This window comes from Phyllostomus discolor, chromosome 7 (genome assembly GCF_004126475.2).
Source record: "Phyllostomus discolor isolate MPI-MPIP mPhyDis1 chromosome 7, mPhyDis1.pri.v3, whole genome shotgun sequence".
Taxonomy (NCBI): Eukaryota; Metazoa; Chordata; class Mammalia; order Chiroptera; family Phyllostomidae; genus Phyllostomus; species Phyllostomus discolor.
In genome coordinates this window covers 3,438,014-3,458,223 of record NC_040909.2, presented here as the reverse complement: position 1 = coordinate 3,458,223, position 20,210 = coordinate 3,438,014, and the positions used below count along the sequence as shown (strand labels likewise).

General features: G+C 51.7%; 1 protein-coding gene across 1 annotated transcript in view; it reads left to right on the top strand.

The window, feature by feature from the left end:
- Positions 1 to 20,210, top strand: part of RAD54L2 (RAD54 like 2) — a 79,521-nt gene that overhangs the window by 38,840 nt on the left and 20,471 nt on the right. Inside the window, 14 exon segments of the mRNA XM_028518469.2 lie at positions 13,015 to 13,128; positions 13,131 to 13,215; positions 14,358 to 14,497; positions 14,930 to 15,030; positions 15,032 to 15,047; positions 15,339 to 15,555; positions 16,315 to 16,421; positions 16,424 to 16,506; positions 16,655 to 16,788; positions 18,112 to 18,161; positions 18,164 to 18,307; positions 19,301 to 19,450; positions 19,453 to 19,598; positions 19,601 to 19,644. Of these exon segments, the coding sequence (XP_028374270.1) occupies positions 13,015 to 13,128; positions 13,131 to 13,215; positions 14,358 to 14,497; positions 14,930 to 15,030; positions 15,032 to 15,047; positions 15,339 to 15,555; positions 16,315 to 16,421; positions 16,424 to 16,506; positions 16,655 to 16,788; positions 18,112 to 18,161; positions 18,164 to 18,307; positions 19,301 to 19,450; positions 19,453 to 19,598; positions 19,601 to 19,644 (1,531 nt within the window).

The following is a 20,210-nucleotide window of genomic DNA, read 5'->3' as shown; positions in this document are numbered from 1 at the left end:
CCCAGCTGGGCTGGCATGGCCTGACGCCGCCCCAGGCCCGACACCTCTCTGGCTGCAGAACGTCAGGCCGCTGCCCCCGCCGCCGCGTCCAGAACCACTTCACTCCCTGTGGTGTGAGTGGCAGGTAGGGAAGCACTGGCCCTTCGGTGGTTCTGAGGTTTCCAGGAATGATTTGCTGGAGTCTTCACTTCTATTTTTATTTCTCCCATGCTTGGATTACTTGTATGTTGGGAAACAAGGAAACATTCTGTTACCCGTTTTCCAATCCAGATCCCCAGACCATTCCTCTGAAAAATCTCTTCTAGAGAGATGAGACACCCTTAGAGGTAAGATTGGGAGGGGAGCTCTTGAGGACAGGGTGCCAGCCTGTTGTCACTTGAGGCCTTTGGCAGAGGGTGCAAGGAAGGACTCTCCCCATAGGAGGCTGGCCGAAGGCCGTGAGGTGCCAGTCGCCAGATGCCTTGGGTTACACTTTGCTCTTAGATTAGCTACAGCTGTCTCCAGATAGAACCTGTACCTTCCGCCCTCAGGGCAGTGGGGCTCCCTTTACTGTGTGGTGACGGTGACAACTAGGTGTGGGGTTGCTTCTGGAATCCTGCCAGTCTCCTCGTGGCCCTTCCGCCTTCCACTCACCACTTGATCCCAAACACAGTGCCACGCTTTATCTTTATTTATTTTTTTATTGTGGCAGCACCCCAGGTACCGAGTTTCTGTTTCAGTTACCATTTTGTGTCATAAGTCTCCCCCAAACTTACTGATTTAAAACAGGCTGGTGTGGCTCAGTGGACTGGATGCCGACCTGCGAACCAAAGGGCCACTGGTTCGATTCCCAGTCAGGGCATGTGCCTGGGTTGCAGGCCAGGTCCCCAGTGGGGGGCACTCGAGAGGCAACCACACACTGATGTTTCTCTTCCTCTCTTTCTCCTTCCCTTCTCGCTCTAAAAATAATAAATAAAACTTTAAAATAAAATAGTTAAGATGGCAAGTTTTACAAATAAATAAATAACATTTATTACTTCTTATGGTTAGTTACTATGGGTAACCTATCCAGGAAGGGTGTGACTGACAAGCTAGTATCTTGGCCGTCTAGGTTTCTCTTGATTGACTATTTCTTGAGTATAGATCACATTCTCCTGTTTCTTTGCATATTTGAAAAATCATAATTAAATAATAGTCTTTGCGCATAATACATTATAGAGAGTCTGTATTCTGTTATGTTCCTCTGAAGAGCGTTCATTCTGATTTTAGCAGATAGTTCAATTACGTTTGATCACCTTGAACTTGGAGGGCGTTGGTTTTACACTGTTTTTATAGTACTAATCTGTGAAAAGCCCAAGACGGCTCCCAAGTCTAACTCAGCGGCTCCCAGCCTCGGAGTGCCGTCTCCCTGCAGGTGGGGTGGGTGCTTGGTCGTATGCTCTGTCAGGGAGGGTCTAGCACAGGCCTTGCTCTAGAGCAGGGCTGTCACACTCATGTTCACCGGGGGCCACATCAGCCTCGCAGTTGCCTTCAGAGGGCCAAATGTAACTTCAACTCCTTAACAGTTAAGGAGTAGTTACGGTTATACAGTCCTAAAATTATTTCAGCCCTTTGAAGGCCACCACGCGGCTGCTGTGGCCCCCGGTGAACATGAGTGTGACAGCCCTGCTCTGGAGTGTGGTTCTTAGGCCTAGAGACAGCCTTCTCATTGTCTCAGCTGGATGGTAGGGTTGTTAATAGATTTTTTAAATTGGATTTATTTTTTATTTTTCAACTTCCATTATTTTTTATCTTCACCTGAGGATATGCTTATTGATTTTAGAGAGCAGGGAAGGGAGGGAGAGAAACATCAATGTGAAAGAGAAACATCAATCGCTTGCCTCTCACATGCCCCCCAACCTGGGACCAAACCTGCAACCTAGTCATGTGTCCTGACTGGGAATTGAACCCAACACTCTTAGGTTTATGGGACGATGTTCCAACCTGCTGAGCCACACTGGCCAGGGCTAATTGAATTTATTGAGGGTATTAAGATGTTAATGAAATGTTTCCACTCTGGCAGCTCTGGAATCCCCAAACTCCCCTCTCCCTGCTCTCCCCCTAGTGCTGTAGACCGCACCGTTCTGCTCTCAAGCCATCACCGCCACGATCTGGTGAGCCCAGAGTGGCCCTGGCCTGTGCGTGTCCAGCTACGCCTGTGCTCAGAGGCCTTCTCTGAGACGTCTGCCCTCCCCCCATCCCCTGTACAGTTCTCTTCTCCAGAACAGCAGCCACGTAAACTGCCCTGAGCCCTGATCTCTGGGTCCGTCCTCAGCTTCCCGGTGCTCCGACCCACCTGGCCGCAGGTGTGTACGCTGCTGTGGGACACCGCCCCCAGGCAGAGCGCAGCTGGCTGTGGGCTCCTCCCCTGAGCTTCCCCCTTCGGACGTTTGCAGATCTGTGCTGCCCCGTTAACACACCGCCTGAGTGTGCGCTCCTCCAGCGTTTCATCCAGTTTGATCGTTGTTCCCAGAGGGAGGGTGTTCCAGTTCTCTTACTGCGTAACAAATGGTCCTAAAACTTGCCACCCTAAACAGTTGTGTTTTGTTCATGACTGCGTGAGTCAAGGATTTCGGCAGGCGGTGGTGGCTGAGCAGCTTCCCCGTGGGCTGTCTCACGCAGCGGCGCTTACTTACCTGAGGTTGGCTAGACTAGGCATCCCGCTGGCTCATGGCCGGTGATCGGTGCTGGGTGTTGGTGGAGCGCGCAGCGACTCTGTCTTTGAGGGTGCCGACGGGGCGCTCACTCCAGGGGGCCTGGGTCTCCGAGAGGCGTGGCGGCCTCAGAGGGGTCAGGCTTGTATGTGGTGGCTGAGATTTTACATTGACTTCTGTGATCTAGTCTCAGAGGTCACCTAGTGTCACTTCTGTTCCAGTCTTGGGTTAATCGGTCATGAGCCCACCCAGACTCAGGGGGAGGGAGCCCCAGCTCTTATTAGGAGAAGAGTCAAAGAATTTGTAACGATTTTTTTTAAAAATCATCTCAGATGTTTAGTTTAGAACCAGTTGCTCTGTCATGGTCAGAAGTAGAAGTTTGTTCCTCAAGCTTCTGTAATGCTGTATAATTATGTTCTGATTTCTATTGCTGTTTATTTTTTGGTCCAATGAATCATTTAGAAGTGTATGGATTATTCAGAAGTATATAGATACAGTTGGGAGTTTTCTAGTTATCTTTTTGTGTTTTTTTTTTTAATTTCTAGCTTAATTCCACTCTGATTAGATACATACTCTGAATGATTTCAACTGTTTGAAATTTTTTGAGGTTTGCTTCATGGTCCACCAAATGGGCAGTTTTGATAAATGATGCAGGAGATGTTGAAAGGAATGTGTTTTATTATTGGTGGGGGAAGTATTCTAAGTATGTTCGTTCAGGTTTGTCAGTTACTTCATTCAGTTCTCAATACGGCCTCGCTGCTTTGGGATTTCGTCTGTTGGCTCTTACTAGTCATTGAAAGAGGTAAGTTTCTCACCGTGATTGTAAATCTGTGTATTTCTCCTTATGGTTTTGTCAGTTTTAGTGCACTTCGAAGTTAAGGTATTGTGTGCGCACAGAGTTGGTGCCGCTGTGTTCTTTTGTGTTGGCTCCTTTGTCACTATGAAACATCCCTTTCACTTCTAGGGGTGCTTCGTACCCTGACGTTTTTCTCATCTGAATCAGTGCGTGTGCCCCGGTTTTCAGGGGGTGCTCGTTAGCGCTTATTCTCTGCTCTGCACTTTCTTTTACTCGTATTTGAGTTGTGTTACTTGCTCACGCTCCATAGTTGGGTTTTGTTCCTTTATCTAGTCTTTTAATTTTAGTCCACTTATATTTGATGTAATTATTGATGTAGTGTTAAAACATCACCTTACTATTCTATGTATTTTCCATCTCATCTTTGTTCTTGTTCTTCTTTTAGATTAATCAAGGTTTTTTTCAGTGATTCTACTGGCTTGTTATATAATCTTAATCTATACTTTTAGTGGCTATCCTACATTACAGTATGCATTCTCATCTAATATAAATTATTGCTTTTACTACTTCCCTGGCTATATTGGGACTTTGTTGCACTTTGTATCTGTTTACTTCTTTCCTGCCTTTTGTTATTTTTATGTATTTAATTTTACATATTTTAAATACTGTTAAATATTGGTTTTTCTATAGTCAATATTCATGTATATTTTTCACACACACCGTTTTGTCATTTTTCATTTCTTCACGTCTCTTTTTGTCTGAGATCATTTTCTTTCCATCTGAACAACTTCCTTTGGTATTTATTTTTGTGTACTTTTCTTGGGAACAAATTTAATTGTCGAAATGTCCTCATTTGGCCCTCATTTTTGAATGATATATTAGATGATCCAGAATTCGAGGTTGCCAGCTATAGTCTTTCAACACTTAGAAGGTTTTCCACTGCCTTCTTGTGCCTTTTCTGTCTCAAAAAATCCATCGTCATTCTTTCCGTTGCCCCTTTGAAGGCGCGTGCTCTGCACGCCTGACTGCTGTGTGGTTTTCCCTGTTCCTGCTTTTCCACAGTTTTGCTGTAATCTCCCCGGGGGTAGTTTTCTTTGTGTTTATCCTACCTGGTAATTCACAGAGCTTCTTGATTCCAGTTACTGTATATTTTGTGTCTCCAATTTCCCTTTGTTTTATATGGTCTGAGCACCTGGTGACATTCTTCATCTCTAATTTTCTCCATTTCTCTCTTTGTTTTCTTGCACATTTTTCAGGGTTTTTCATTTGTTTGTTTTTAGTATCTGGGTCACCAGTAATTTTGGTTCTGTTGTCTGTTTATCCCTCTTGGTTTTTGATTATTTGGTGTTGTCTCCTGGCATATCTGGTAATTTTCATTGACTGCTGAGTAATATATATAAAAAGTTGTAGAGACTACGGCTGATATCTTTAGAGAGGGTTTTCCTGCCCTCTTCCAGGCCAGTGTAGTGGGGCTGATCACCTTAGTGCAGTCGGGCAGAGACGAATCGAAGCCGGGTTGTGGTTTGTAGGTGTTTTCTACGTGGGGCGCACTCCTGTTTCTAGGGTGTGGCTGTCCCACAGGCTCCCGCTGAGAGAGAGCTCACCGGCCCCGTGCTGTGGTGGGTCCTGATTCTAATCCTTGTCCTCTCTGCACCTTGAGACAGCAGGACTATCTGCTGTGCTTCTCCGAGGCTTTCTCCGGAGCTTCCTGCCCCGCCCCCGCCCCCTCATTCATCTGGGAAACGCAGCAAGTGGCTTGAATGGAAAATGGGCTTGCGCGTTTGGCTCAGCTCTGCCTTTCCCTCTCACCAGGACTTGGCTCCTTATGTCTTCAATTTTTGTCATTTTAGCCACAAATTGTCAAAAGTTCTTTCGGTTTCTTTGTCTCTCAGTAATAGCCCTCTGTTTGGGTGACTTAGAGTCTCAGCTTCCTGCTCCCGCACCCAGACTTGGGGAAAGGGGGAAACAGTGGCGGAAGGGTGCTGGCTCACCTGCTCTGGGTTTCCCTTCCCTGGCACCGTGGCCCCTCTGCCTCCGGTGGTCTCAGCAGCTTTTCCAGTGCCTTCGAGAGGCTTTTGTTGTTGTGTGTGTGGTGTTTAAGATTTGATAACCTATTTCTAGCTGTTCTTTGTGTGAGCATTGGTTTTTCCTCCAACTATTTCATCTTAGCTGGAAGCAGAAGCCCTGAGCCCACTTAAATATATATATATATTTTTTTTCTTACTGAGATATAACTTACCATTTTAAAGTGTACAATTTAGTGATTTTTTAGTATATTCATGAGTTTGAACACCCACCACCACTGTCTTAAATTTTCATCGCCCCACAGGAACACCCTGTTACCCATAAGCGGCCCCTCTTGTACCCTGTCCCCCAGCCCCTGCCGTCACCGCCCGCCCTTCTGTCTGCCCTGGGCATTTCTGTGAATGGAATCCTGTACTGTGTGGCCTTTTGTGTCTGACTTCTTTAACTCTGCACAGTGACTAAGCCAGCTGTGTGTGTGTGCGTGTGTGTGTGTGAGAAAGAGAAAATATACGTAACTTAAATTTCATTTTAGTCATTTGAGGCATACAATTCAGTGGCTCTAAGTGCATTTACATTATTGTGTGGCCATCACCACTGTCCGTCACCAGAACCTTTTCCTCGCCCCCCTACTGACACTCTGTACTCCAGGATGTGTCCGTCATGTGCTCCCCCAGCCCTCGGGAACCACTGCTCTGTCTGCCGTCTCTGTGACTTTAGCTACTCTAGTATCTCGGATAAGCAGGATCACAGTGTCTGTCTTTTTGTGACTGGCGTACTTTATTTCACGTAACATCCTCAAGATTCACCCACGTTGTAGCATGTGTCAGAATTTCTTTTAAGGCTGACTAAGTTTCCATTGCATGTGTATATCTTATTTTGCTTATTCTTTCATCTGTTGATGGACATTGGGTTGCTTCCGGGTTGTAGCTATTGTAAATATTGCCATGAACGTGGGTGTTTAAGTATTTCTTTGAGACCCTGCTTTCAGCTCTTTTGAGTACACACCCAGAAGTGGAAGTGCGGGATCACCTCATAATTCTGTATTTAATTTGGGGGGGACCCCACACTGGTGTCCACAGCAGCTGCACCCTTTTACGATCCCACCCACCGAGTTCAAGGGTTCCAATTTCTCCACGTCCTGGCTAGCACATTTTTTCTCTTCTTCTGTTTTCTTTTTAACACTTTTTTTCCATTTTTTAAAATTTTATTTTAATCATCGTTCAAGTACAGTTTTCTCCCTTTTACTCCCATTCCAGCCCACCCACCCAACCCTCCCCACTTCCCTCCCATTACCACCCTCCCCCTAGCTTTTGTCCATGTGTCCTTTAAATTTGTTCCTGCAAACACTTTTTTTTTTGTAATAGTAGCCATCCTAATGGGTGTGAGGTGGTATTTATTGTAGTTTTGATTTACATTTTCCTAATGATTAATGATGTTGAGCACCTTTTCATGTGCTTATTGGTCATTTGCGCATGATCCTTGGAGAAATGTCTGCTCGTGTCCTTTGCCCATTTTGAATCAGTATTTTTGTTGTTGAGTGTTAGGCATTCTTTATATATTCTAGAGATTGAGCCCTTATCAGATGTATGGGAGTATTTTCTCCCGGTCCCTGGGTTGCCTTTTCGCTCTGCTGATAGCATCTTTCTTCCCCATCACCGTGTACCCCCCACACACCCTCCCCACCTCCGCCCCGTCTTGATAGCATCTTTTGACGCACAAAATTTTAATGAAGTCCACTTTGCCTTTTTTTTCTTTTATTGCCTATGTCTGTTGGTGTCATGTCCAAGAAGCCATTGCCAAATCCAATGTCATGAAGCTTTTCCACTATGTTTTCTTGTGAATTTTATAGTTTTAGGTTTTGTCTTTAGGTCTTTGATCCATTTGAAATTAATTTTTGTATATGGTATAAGGTAAGGGTCCAATTTCATTCTTCTGCATGTGGATATCCAGTTTTCTCAGCAGTATTTGCTGAAAATACTGTCCTTTTCCTGTTGAATGATACTGGTACTGTGGTTGAAAATCATTTGAACGTATATGTGAGAGTTTTTTTCTAGGCTTTAAGGTTTTTTTCCATTGGTCCATATGTCTGTCTTTATGCCAGTACCATACAGTCTTGATTACTATAGCTTTGTAGTAAGTTTTGAAATCAGGAAGTGTGAGTTCTCCAATTTTGTTCTTTTTCAAAACTGTTTCAGCCTGGTTTTGTAAATGAAGTTTTACTGGGACGCAGCCACGCTGTGTGTGGCCACTTTCGAGCCGCACGGCGCAGTTGTGCTGCGGTCAGACCCTGTGGCCCGCACACCTAAGGTGTTTCCTGTCTGACCCTTCATGGGAAAACTTACCGGTTCTGAACATTAGAACTCTGTTCGTTTCTCCAGCTCTACCACATTGTACCACGGAAGTAGATTTGCGGCTTGTGCCACAAATAAATAAATCAGAAGGAAAAAAATAATCTGTACACGATACTTACACCACCATAGATGCAACAAAGAATAATGAGCAGCCAGGTGCCCTGCAGCAGGGGGATGACGCAGCATTCTCTGGTACACTGAGAGCCTGCCAGTCGAGTGACATGTATGTTGACAATGTCAAAGAAATATTTATATTCAACACAAAATGTTATGTGTTGTTTGATCACCAGTATAAAGTATGCAAATACATATTAACAAAAGCGGGAAAGCCAAGATCTAAATGGCTCAGAGATTGGTGCTTGTCGCGTTTGGTTTTCAGGTAAAACTAGTAGTGGGGGGTGGGAAATGCCCGCCTCCCGCTCCCTCTTCCTCTCTCTGCCCCGCAGAAGGGAGAGCGGGAACGTAAGCAGAGAAGCACCGGTGACCGGCACAGCCCACGGGCACAGCCCGAGAGCTCACCCGGGGCTGTGGGGCGCCAGAGTGCTCTTTCTCCCCCGCGCCTCAGCCCTGGGTTTCCTGATGTAGTAACAGGGGAACACAACTGAAAATTTAAAATACTTCTAAAATCTAAAAAAAAAATCATGATTTTTTTTATTCTGGAAAATCTGGAATGATTTAATAAAACAGAGACAATGGGAAAATGAACCCCGCGTCCCTGCACTCTCTTCAGTGGGTGCTGGTGCAGGGCTGGTCTCGCCGCATCTGCTCCCCAGCTGTGGGTTATCTGGCAGGAGATCCTTAACGCAGCATGTATCTGTAAAAGCTCCAGAGTGTATTTACTCTATTTTCTCATACATACGTCCTAAAAAGAAAAAAAAAACAACAACCAAAAACCAAACACAATATGCTACCTAAATTTTTTAACTCAGTATTTCTTATAAAATACCCAGATAACTCCTGGTTACCTTTTAAAAATGATTTTTACTGTTAGTTTATTAAAATCCCCACAAGGCCCACATTGAGTTGATTTGTCTTTAAATCTCTTTACTATATACTCATAAGCTTTCCCTAGCTCTTTTTCATTTTTTTTTTCCTTGCAACTATTTGTAGAATTAAAGGATTCGCTTGTTCTGTAGTTTTGCACCTTTCTAGATTTTGCTGATTGCACCCCCGTGGCCTTGCTTGCCAAGTTTAACATTGTTCTTTGTCCTGTAATTTTGCAAACTGGACCGAGAAACCAAGGCGTGTTCAGATTCAGGTTTCACTGCTGTGGCACATGTGCGTCACAGGTGGCGCCACGTTCACCCTACTGTGTCGGGCCAGGAGGCCTACGGTGAGACGTGGGACCCACCGACGTTGTCCATACGGATGGGCTGAGGAGAAGAAGGGATGGAACAGCCGGGAAGGGGCCTGGAAGAGTTTGCACCTTGTGCACCCAGTGAACGAAGTGCAGGGATTTTCCTTTCAAAGCCACTCGTTTGCCCAGTCACGCTCGTCTTGGTGGTTTTCATAGCTCAGTCCCGAGAAGCTTGTGTAAGTATTCAGTGGTGTCCATATGGCTCTGGCGGCTGCTGCTCGGGGCTGGCTCACGTGAAGGAGGAAGCTCAGGGGCATTTGCGGCCGGATCTGACTCGATGGTGCTGAACTTGGGTGGGAGTAGTCATGGACTTTTAAACTGTGCAGACACTACTTTTTCTTTTTTGCCTAACAAAGCACATGTCTCTTTACCTCCTTGTTGAACCTTTTCCCTTTTTTCCTCAGTGGCTCTTGGTGAATTAAAATCTAGGCTTTGGGGGAGGGCTATTTCTTGAAACTTAATTATTTTGATTGGGTTGTAGAATCACATGGTTCAATATTTAGAAAGTGCAAAGGAGCACACAGTGAAAAGTCACATTTTGCCCTGGCTGGTGTTGCTCAGGGGATTGAGTGCCGGCCTGTGAACCAAAGGGTTGCCAGTTCAATTCCCAGTCAGGGCACGTGCCTGGGTTGTGGGCCACGTCCCCAGTAGGGGGCGTGCAAGAGGCAACCACACATTCGTGTTTCTCTCCCTGTCTCCTTCCCTTCCACTCTGTGTATAAATAAATAAAATCTTTTTTAAAAGTTACATTTTGATTTAGGAAAAAATTATTTATAGAAAATTTTAAAATAACAGTTTTATAGTTAAGAATAGTTTAAGATGTGGCATGATGGTATGTAGAAACCAGTCATCTCACAGCGTCATGAGCAGCAGGGAAGCACTGTGCAGCTCTGACTTGTATGACAGCCACTTTCAGGATTGGCACGTCCTTGAACCAAAGCTCTCTAACCAGCAACCTGTAGTTGTTGAACCCGGAAGCTGGGGACTCGTTCAGAGAATGCTGGGTGCTAAGGAGCTGGTTGGGCCTGCATCATCTCTATAAAGGAAAAGGGAAAACTGTTCGAACCAAGTGTGCGTGCGAATTTTATGGCTGTATCTAATCATTTTTAAATTGCCACTGCCCTTGGCCACGCTCCACCCCGTGCAGCAGGGATTCACGGCCAGTCTCACCAACTGGCATGTTTGATAGTGAATTTGTCCGTGATATGGAAAGGCTGTCAGCTTCTGTTCTTTCTCCTCCCAGGAACCGTCACTCTGCAAGGCAAAAACTGGAAAAAAGAAGTACAACAGTTGGCAACAGGTTCCTCGGTCTGCCCTCTATACTCTGGTTCTGATTTATCTGCCTTCTCTCTAACAACCCAGCCTCCAGCCATTCCTCCTAGTGGGTACTCAATAAGTTTGCTTGTGACATAGAAACAAAACAAAAGGCCTTAAGCCCAGGAGAACATCAAAGGTCATTATCAAAACCAGAGGACCCAGCAAAACACCAGGTTGAAGTGTGCCAGCCCAGCCCCAGGTGTGACTGGCGTGCAGGCCGGAGTGCGGGGTGGCGGACGTGGCCACTCGGCAGATGGCCCTCTCGGGGAGTCTGCTGTCCAGACGCCTGTTCCTGTGGGAGGGGGAGTTTGGTGGCCTCGTTTTTAGGGCTGTGAGGTAGGAGAAGGTGACAGCACCATTAGGTGACAGCACCGTGGAAGTGTTAGCTCTTTGGAAAGGGGGAACCCTGGGGGAACGATGGATCTTCAGGAAAACAGAGATTGTGGAACTTCCCTCGGTGGTGCTTCGGGTGGAAATGTGGGGTGAGGGTGGTGAGTCTGGGGTGCAGTTAGCCCGACTCGCACCCCCACTTAGAGCTTCTCTTTAGTTCTCACGTCTGTTGGACACGGAACCACAGGCCTTGCTTCCTCAGCAGGTGCGACGTGCCCCTGGGCTTCCTGCCGCCCCGACTCCGCCGTCCCTGGGGGCCTTTGGGAGGAGCCTGCCGCGGGCCCGGTGGGAACGGAGGGTGGCCGGTGCTGCTCCCCCTCCTGCCCACGTTATGGTGTTGCAGGGTCCATCGTGAGCGCTTCTTGTCTGGTGCCCCCCTTGGCCGTTTCTCCTTTGCTCTTCAAAAGCTGAGGTTTTCTGCCTGAAACCTTCAGGGTCTCTCGGTGCAAAGGCCCAGGAAGACGCTTCCAGCACTGCTGTGGAGGAGTGAACGGCCCCGGTTGAACCCGTGCGCGTGCGTGTGTGCACACAGGTCCGCACCACCTGTCCCCTCTGCCCTCCACTCTGGCAGTGGCCGCCTGGGCCCGCCCTCCGCACCCAGACTCGAGCCAGTGGGGTGCAGGTGCCAGGAAAAAGAGGCCGTGGAATAGTCCTCCCTGGGACAGGGGTTGACTTCTGTGCCAACTTCTAGGAAGGATCCTGGGTCCACCCCGAGTCTGTCCTCGAAAGGGGCGTCCTGGGGAGAGACAGGGGACAGCTGTGGGGTCGGAAGGCTCCCACTGCTGCCGTGCTCACTCATCCTGGCTCAGCCCACACTGAGCGGCACGCATTTTCCCGATCGCTCCCCCTTGTTTAAAGCCTGTTCCTTTAGCTTATGCTCCCGTGGCTGCTCAGAATGTTCTTTCTCTCCTCCTTTGCTGGCTGGTGCCTACCTGTTCTGTTAGATGAAGCCCAGGTCTGACCTTTCCCAGGGAGGCGTCCTCATACCCAGCCCAGGCATGGTTGGATTAGGTGTCCCTCCTTCCCCAGGTGTCGCTGCTAGGCACTCACCTCGCTGTACTTGTGCTTCCCCGTGGGGACAGACGTACCACATCATTATCCGATTGTCTGCGAATAGACACTAGGCTGCTTCCACGTCTTGGCTATTGTAAAGAATGCTGAAGTGAACGTAGGGGTGCGTATATCTTTTCAAGTTAATGTTTTGGATTTCTCTGGATAAATCCCCAGAAGTGGGATTTGCTGGGTCATGAGGTAGTTTTATTTTTAACTTTTTGAGGAGTCTGCATACTGTTTCCACAGTGGCTACACCAGTCTGTATTCCCCCCAGCAGTGCGTAAGGGTTCCCCTTTGTCCGCATCCTCCCTAGCACTTGTTGTTGATTCCTTGCTGATGGCCGTTCTGACAGGTGTGAGATGCTGTCTCGTTGTGGTTTTAATTTGCGTCTCTCTGATGACTGGTGATGGTGAGCTGCTTTCCTATGCACATTGGCTATCTCTGGGTCCTCTGAAGAAATGTCTGTTCAGGTCCTCTGCCCGTTTTTCAATCAGAGTGTCTAGCAAACAAACTTCTGGAAGGGGAGGGGGTGTGTAAGTACTCCTTGGGACTTCTGCGACAGTGCCTGCCATGCTGTGGGCCCTCCTGGGTGTCAGGGGAATGGAACGAGTAGCCCCGGGAAGGCCCCGGGAGGAGGAGCCCTCTCCTTGCTGGTAGACAAGACTTGCTTGGCGTCACACAAGTGCGTGTGAGCTGCATTTGGGACTGATCCGTCCCTGTCTGAGCGTTCCGAGGCCATGAAGCGTCCTTGCTTTAATCACAAAATTATAGCTAGACTGTTGGCTGTCATTTTTTTGTGAGCCTCCCCCGGGCCGGGCTTGGTGCTAGGCTTGTGTACTGTTTAGTCCTCGCAGTAGCTCTGGGGCACGGGCATGGCTGCCCTCACGGTCTAGACAAGTCCGCCGAGGCTCAGAGAGATGTAAGGAGCTGGCCTTAGAGCCCCGGCTGGGAGGTCGCCGAGAGGACGCTTGAACGCAGGTGTGTCTGGCCTCAGAACTCATGTCCTCCCCAGTGGAGGATGGTCCCCGGCACCTCACTCCCTTGTCCTTTTAGACCCGTCCCTGGAAGACATGTGCGGCACGGAGTGTGCCACGCTCGGGGAAGATGGGCAGCGGCCGCCGCGGTGCACTTCAACTACCTCATCTCAGTCTGAGCCTTCAGAGCAGCTTAGCACCACCGAGGCAAGAGCCTAGCCTCCGAGGACCCCAAAAAGAAGAGAGCTCAGAAGCCCTCCCACATGAGGAGAAACATACGGTGAGCTGTGCTCTGGGTGGGAGGGGACGCTGCGGGGAGAGGTGTTCCCTTCCCTCGAAGGCTGCCAGTAGCAGGGGACTGGTCTGAGCAGGAGTGTCCTCCTTCCCAAGGGAACAGGTGAAGTGCGAGCTGTGCTCCCGAGTGACGGGTGAGGACGCAGCTCGGGCCCAGTGGGCGGGGCCGTCAGCGGGCGCGTTAGAGGAGGGTGGGCAGGTGGCCCTCGGGCGCCGCCAGGCAGCGTTGCCTCCTCTGGAGACCCCAAGCACCACAGGGCCCCTGGTTGGACCCTGTTTCCTCCTCCGTTTTTCCTTATGTCTCAAAACAAGAGGAGATGAAAGAAGTTGTCATCTTCTTAGAATTCAACTTCAATCGGCAGGGGACTGTCTGGTTCCGAGCAGGGCTTCTTCCTTGAGCTAAGAAATCAGCAGATGTGGCCTTGGCTGGTGTGGCTCAGTAGATGAAGGGTCTACTGGGTCACTGGTTCGATTCCCAGTCAGGGCAGATGCCTGGGTTGCAGGCCGGGTTGCAGGCCAGGTCCCCGGTAGGGGGCACACAAGAGGCAACCACACATTGATGTTTCTCTCTCTCCCTTCCCCTCTGTCTAAAAATCAATAAATAAAACCTTATAAAAAAGAAAGAAAGAGATCAGCAGATGGGAACTTCCGTAACTACCCAAATCCTCAACGGCCCTTCCATCTACCAAAGAGATAAATGCTATCATTTTCTCCTCTTGCCCTTGTTTTTCCTGTTTTTAAAGCATAATGATAACTTAAAAATATCACTCTAAGTTTGGAAAATAAGGTTATAGAATCATCCATAATCCTACTTTCCACATACCAACTCTATTTTTAATTGGCTTCTCAGCTGTATGAGTCACATATTACTCTGTTTTACTCTTGCTCTGATATGTGCAGAGATGAGTCGACAGGGGCATCTGTCAGGAAGTTAACTAGCATGAAAACGCACAAGGCCAAAACCTCCTGAGCCTGCTCGTCGCACGGGTTTCACGGGGCCGATGCGGCTTCCCCTCCCACCTCCGCGCTCTGCGCTTGGCGCTGACGACCACGCTCTGCGCTTGTGGGGTGACGCCGCAGTGCCCGAGTCCCAGGTGAACCCGCATGCTCTCTCGTTCTGGTGTGCAGAAAGCTGCTCCGGGAGGACCAGCTGGAGCCAGTCACCAAAGCAGCGCAGCAGGAAGAGCTGGAGAGGAGGAAGCGCCTGGAGCAGCAGAGGAAGGACTACGCGGCGCCCGTTCCCACGGTGCCCCTGGAGTTCCTCCCCGGTGAGCCGCGGAGGCCCTCGGCCGTACGCAGCGGTCAAGGTCAAGGATAGATCTGGAGCAAGGCTGTGACCTCTCAGGAGGAACCCTTCGAGCCATTCGGCTTTTTGGGAACACACAGTCAGAGAATTCTCATTTAAAAAGTTCAGACGGATGAAAGTATGCTCCTCAAATTGGTCTTCAGATTTTCCCCCTTTCACTTTGGGTCTTAACGCGCCAGTGGGTTCGGACCTTTTCTCCTGGCCGGGTGGCTACTAGGGTGTAAGAACCGGTGGAGAAAGGGCAACTTGGAGAGAGGGCTGCGGTCTTTGAGACGCCTGCTGCCCGTCTCCTCAGGGGGCAGTCCGGGGAGAGCATCGGAGGGGGCGGGTGGTGCAGTGTGTGAGGAGCACGCCGGGCCACGCGCGGTCTGACACTCCTCTCGTCCCCTCGCAGAGGAGATCGTCTTAAGAGCAAGTGACGGTCCGCAGCTGCCTCCTCGGGTCTTGGCCCAGGAAGTCATTTGTTTGGACAGTAGCAGTGGCAGTGAGGACGAAAAAAAGCAGTCGAGATGGTAAGATCCAGCCAGCGGTGCCTCTCACTCCTCCTGGCCAGGGTCCGCCCCGAGAGCTCAGCCGTCCCTTTGCTGGAACAGAGTGCAGGCCCTCCTCATTCACTTTGCCGTCTCTAAGAAGTTTCCCCGAGTCTTCCTGGTATTCCCTTGTCTTACCTCGAAGCTGGGCGAGGGCAGTGTTCATGGGTGACCCCGAGTCCTGCCTTTGTTTCCTGCCCTTTGCTGTAACAATGGGCAGTAATTACCTCTGCTCCCTGGGCTTTGTTTTGTTCGGTCCCGTTGGCTGCCCAGAGGTGATTGAGCTGAGCTCCGGGGATGAGGACACCCTGCACATTGTGGACAGCAGCGAGTCCGTCAGCGAGGAGGACGAGGAAGAGGAGAAGGGAGGCACCCACGTGAACGACGTCCTAAACCAGCGCGACGCCCTGGGGCGGGTCCTCGTGAACCTGAACCACCCCCCGGAGGAGGAGAATGTCTTCCTGGCCCCGCAGTTGGCTCGGGCAGTGAACCCCATCAGGTACGGCCGGCCTGGACTCTCTGCTCCGTCCCCGTCGGCTCCCCTGCTGTGGACACTGCCTGCCGGTGCCCGTGGGCATCACCGCCCGGGAAGTACTTGTTTGGTGCCACAGGCAGCTTCCGGAGAGGCCTGGTCCTCCTTCCTGACAGCCTGTGCTTCGGGCCTCCCAGTGGACGGGATGGGAGGGCCCTCGCGGTCCCCTGCCATGTAGAGCGCTCTGGATCTCTTGGCTCAGTGATCCTGAGCCTCCTTCCGTGAGATGCCTCTGGGGAGCAGAGCTTTGGTTGGGAAGTTGTGGCCCCAGAGGACACGTGAGAGTCGGAAGTCTGAGGGCCTCTCTGGTTGGGGGGGGCAGAGCGGTTTGTGTTGGCCCAGAGCCTGGGAGCGGGAGTGGGGAGTGAAAGCTCCAGTGAGACAAAGGTTAACTCAGCGTGAGACCCTGACAGTAAGTCCGGCTCCGCGTGGGGCGGGCCGCCCTGCTGTGAGCTGCCCGAGGCCGAGGGAGAGGCCCTGGCAGGACCCGGCCCCTGCAGCCTTGCCTGGGGTGGGCCTCCGTACCCGGTGAATATCCTGTGTTTTCCCCAAGAAGCCCGTCGCCAGCCAGTTGAGTAGTCAGGGTTCGGGGAGGCTCCTGTAGCCGTCCACACCAGCTGTCTGGGGTAGTGTCTGCTCCTTGCCGAGTCCTCGCTGACTCCAGAGTGCGGGAAGCTCGGGCCCTGTCTGGGCCAGCGCGCTGACCTTTGTGTGTGTGCCTTGTCAGATCGGAGGGATCCGGTTCCTGTACGATAACCTGGTCGAGTCCCTGGAGAGGTTTAAGACCAGCAGTGGCTTCGGCTGTATCCTGGCCCACAGCATGGGTCTGGGAAGACTTTGCAAGTGATCTCCTTCGTCGACGTCCTCTTCCGCCACACGCCAGCCAAAACGGTCCTCGCCATCGTGCCGGTGAGAGTGCAGGAAGGCTCCGCTTAGCCGTGCAAAGAGCCCTGGGTGAATGCCTTTGGGTGAATGACTTCCTGGGCCCTAACAGGCTGGATGAGCTCCGCTCTGAGCGCGCTCCTTAGAACTCTCTCTGGGCTTGGCTCTCTGACAGGTCAACACGCTTCAGAACTGGCTGGCAGAGTTCAACATGTGGCTCCCGGCCCCCGAAGCCCTGCCGGCCGACAGCAAGCCCGAAGAGGTGCAGCCCCGGCTCTTCAAGGTTCACATCCTGAACGATGAGCACAAGTAGGTGGCCTGCCCTCTGCGCCGCCCTTTCCCCTTAGCCCGCTCCCCCGGGCCGGGCCGGGGTGTCAGCGCCGTCCGTTCGGGCGTGTGCCCCGTCTGCCTGGACCCTTTTTGGTTTCGTGATGCACCCCCTCTCCCTGCTGCTCGTGTTTCCTCTGCCTAGCTTTTCAGTTACACCAGATTACGCGGCCTGGGAAACTTCCTTTGTCCTGCTTGAGGGTGCTTTTATTCCCTGAAAAGTCTGCGTGCAGGTCACATTTCCCAGGTGTATAGTAATAAAACTCACCGTGATAGGCTCTGTCTGGCCGGGTAGCTCAGTTGGTTAGAACATCGTCCTTGTACGCCAAGGTTGGGGTTCGATCCCCAGTTACAGCACGTACAAGAATCAACCAATGAATGCACAAATAAGTGGGACAGCAAATAGGTGTTTCTCTTTCTCTCTCTCCCCCCTCCCACCTCCCTTGCTCTCTGTCTCTAAAATTAATAAGTAAAAATGTTTAGAAACTCAGTATAATAAAATGAAACTTTCCATCTTCTGATTTTATACCTTCTACGTTTCTCTTACATGTCTTCGCAGCTCATCAGTCTCTTCTTTCAGCACCGATCTACAGTTGACCTTTAATGGTACAACTTCCAAACTTTGAAGGGTGCAGACCTTTTTTTATTTTAGATTTACTTAAAATTATTTGTATTTCCACTCCGTATATTCAACCTAGTTTCCAAAAATCTAACGGTGTCTCTTGGTCCAGACCCACTGCCCACGCCTCCCTTTCCTCCCAGCGGCACGCCTCTGCCGAGGCCCCCCGCTCCTCCTCGGGCCCCGGGCCGGTTAGTCCAGGTGCCGCAGTGCAGCTCCGCCAGGGCTCAGCCGTCCGCGGGCGGAGGGACTGGGCCGAGGGTCATCCGCTCTCAGCTGCTCCTGCTCCTTCACTGCTTGTCCCCGGCTCTTCATTCCCCGGAGCCCGAGCGGCCCAAGTGCCGGATGTTGCCCTGGTTTTCAGTGCCTTCCATTTATTCTGGGAGTAACTTGAAACCCTCCCTCAAGTTTGTCGTCAGGCGTGCGCATCCCAGGAGGTTGTCACTGTGGCTTGACCTGTGCCATCGCACGTCTGTGCTTTGCTGTGTCACCATCATCAGCGCCCCAGCCCATCCCCAGGGCAGTCAGCGTCTGGAGGACACGGGGGAAGTCCTCGGGCAGCGAGGCTGCCACGTGACGCCTTTGGTGGCCAGGACTCTGACTGCGCAGTGACGCAGCTCTGCTTGCGAGGGTTCCTCCTGCGGGCAGTGGGAGCAATAATGTCTTCTCTCTGTTCACTCTTGCAGGACAATGGCAGCTCGTGCTAAAGTGATGGCTGATTGGGTGTCAGAGGGTGGGTGCTGCTGATGGGGTACGAAATGTACAGACTCCTCACCCTGAAGAAATCCTTTGCCACAGGTAGACCGAAGAAAGCCAAGAAACGTTCTCACCCGGTCATCATTGATCTGGATGAGGAAGATCGCCAGCAGGAGTTTCGGAGAGGTGGGCGGCCTGCCCCGGGGTGCGCTCGGGGTGTTTCGGGAAGAAAGAAACAGTGTGTGCGATAGCCCCTCCTCGTCCAGGGTGACGCATTGTTGACGTGAGCGGTGCTGCCTTGAACCGGAGCTCCCGGTCCCCGAGGTGGGTGGGACAGCCTTCTGGCCCTCGGAGGCAGTGGACCGGTGGTCAGGCCAGGCCACGGGCTCAGGGGCAACTCCCCTGCCCCCTCCTCGTCCCCCTCCTCGTCTCCCTCACCGAGCAACTGGGAGAGCGTCTGCGGCCTTCCCCGCCCCGGTGACGCTCTGGGCCAGCAGTCGGAAAGTGCTTGTAAAGTCCGTGCATTGCTGACACGTAGAGTGGTGACAGTGCTGCTTGTGACCTTCTGACACGAAAATGAGTCCCGTCTTCCAGTGAGAGCCCTTCCTCTCATAGCTCTGCTCCCTCTCCTGAGGGCCTTTGTCCACTTGGGGAAGAATGTTTTCTTGGGGTTCGGGCTGTTTCATTCCCTAAGTCTCTTCACCCTGAGGTCACGTTGCTGTAGCTTGGCTCCGGGCATAGAGCAAGGGTGCCCCTGCCTGTTGGCCGACAGGGCCGTCGTCCAGGGAGGCCCTGTCCTGCAGCTAGCTCCCTCCAGCCCTGGGGCGGGGGGGGGGGGGGGGGCGCGCACCCGGTGCTGACAGTGGGGCCGCCGACTCCAGAGTCTGGGCCACTTCCATGTTTCACCCAGACACCCGTGCCCTGCACGGCCGAGCCCCAGGAGTGCAAGTCGGTTCTACTCGGAGCCGGAAGCAGGGAAAGGGAGGGGGAGAGAGGGAGGAGATGCTGACTCCGAGAGTCAGCGGGCCAGGCTCCATGCCCCTTCACTGCCGGGGGCCGGCACTTGCTTTCCTGCTCCCCGCGTTGCTCCCGTCTCCTCCAGGGCGCCCCCTGCCTCTCATGTTGTTGACGGGGAGCAGGCCCTCGCACCCCTGACTCTGGGTCCCCTTCCCTCCCTAGAGTTTGAGAAGGCCCTGTGCCGCCCCGGCCCCGACGTGGTGATCTGTGACGAGGGCCACCGCATCAAAAACTGCCAGGCCAGCACCTCCCAGGCCCTGAAGAACATCCGCTCCCGCCGCCGGGTGGTGCTGACGGGCTACCCGCTGCAGAACACCTCCTCGAGTACTGGTGCATGGTGGACTTCGTGCGCCCGGACTTCCTCGGCACCCGGCAGGAGTTCAGCAACATGTTCGAGCGCCCCATCCTGAACGGGCAGTGCACGGACAGCACGCCGCAGGACGTCCGCCTCATGCGGTACCCCGCAGCCACGTGCTGCACAGCCTCCTGGAGGGCTTCGTGCAGAGGTGAGCCCTCCACCGGGCGGGGGGTGGGGGCGGCCCTTCCCAGTGGGGCAGGAGCCCAGCTTCCTTGGCCTCAAGTAGCGTTTCCTGAGCAGAGGACGAGTGCCCACGGTTTCCGTCCTCTGGAGGTCTGGCCCAGAAGTGCGTCTCTCAAAAGTCAGTCCGTCCAGCCCCAGCTGCTGTGGCTCAGTGGAGTGAGCACCAGCCTGAGGACCAAAGCTCGCTGGTTCGATTCCCAGTCAGAGCACATGCCTGGGTTGTGGGTGAGGGTCCCCAGCTGGGTATGTGCAAGAAGCAGCCAATCGATGTTTCTCTCCTTTTCTTTCTCCCTCTTTTCTCCTCTCTCTAAAAATAAATAATAAATGAAAAAAATTTTAAAAGCCAATCCGTAATTACCATGGATGCCTGCCTTACCTGCTGAGAGAAGCAGAGAGAGCTGGCCTTCTGCTGACTCGGGGGAAAGAGCGGACGGGCGGCTCTGAGGGCCGGCTGTGCCGGGTCGGCCTCTGGAGGCGCGTGGTATGCCCTGGTCTCCAGCAGCCTCGCTCCCCTTGTTCACGCGGCCGTGC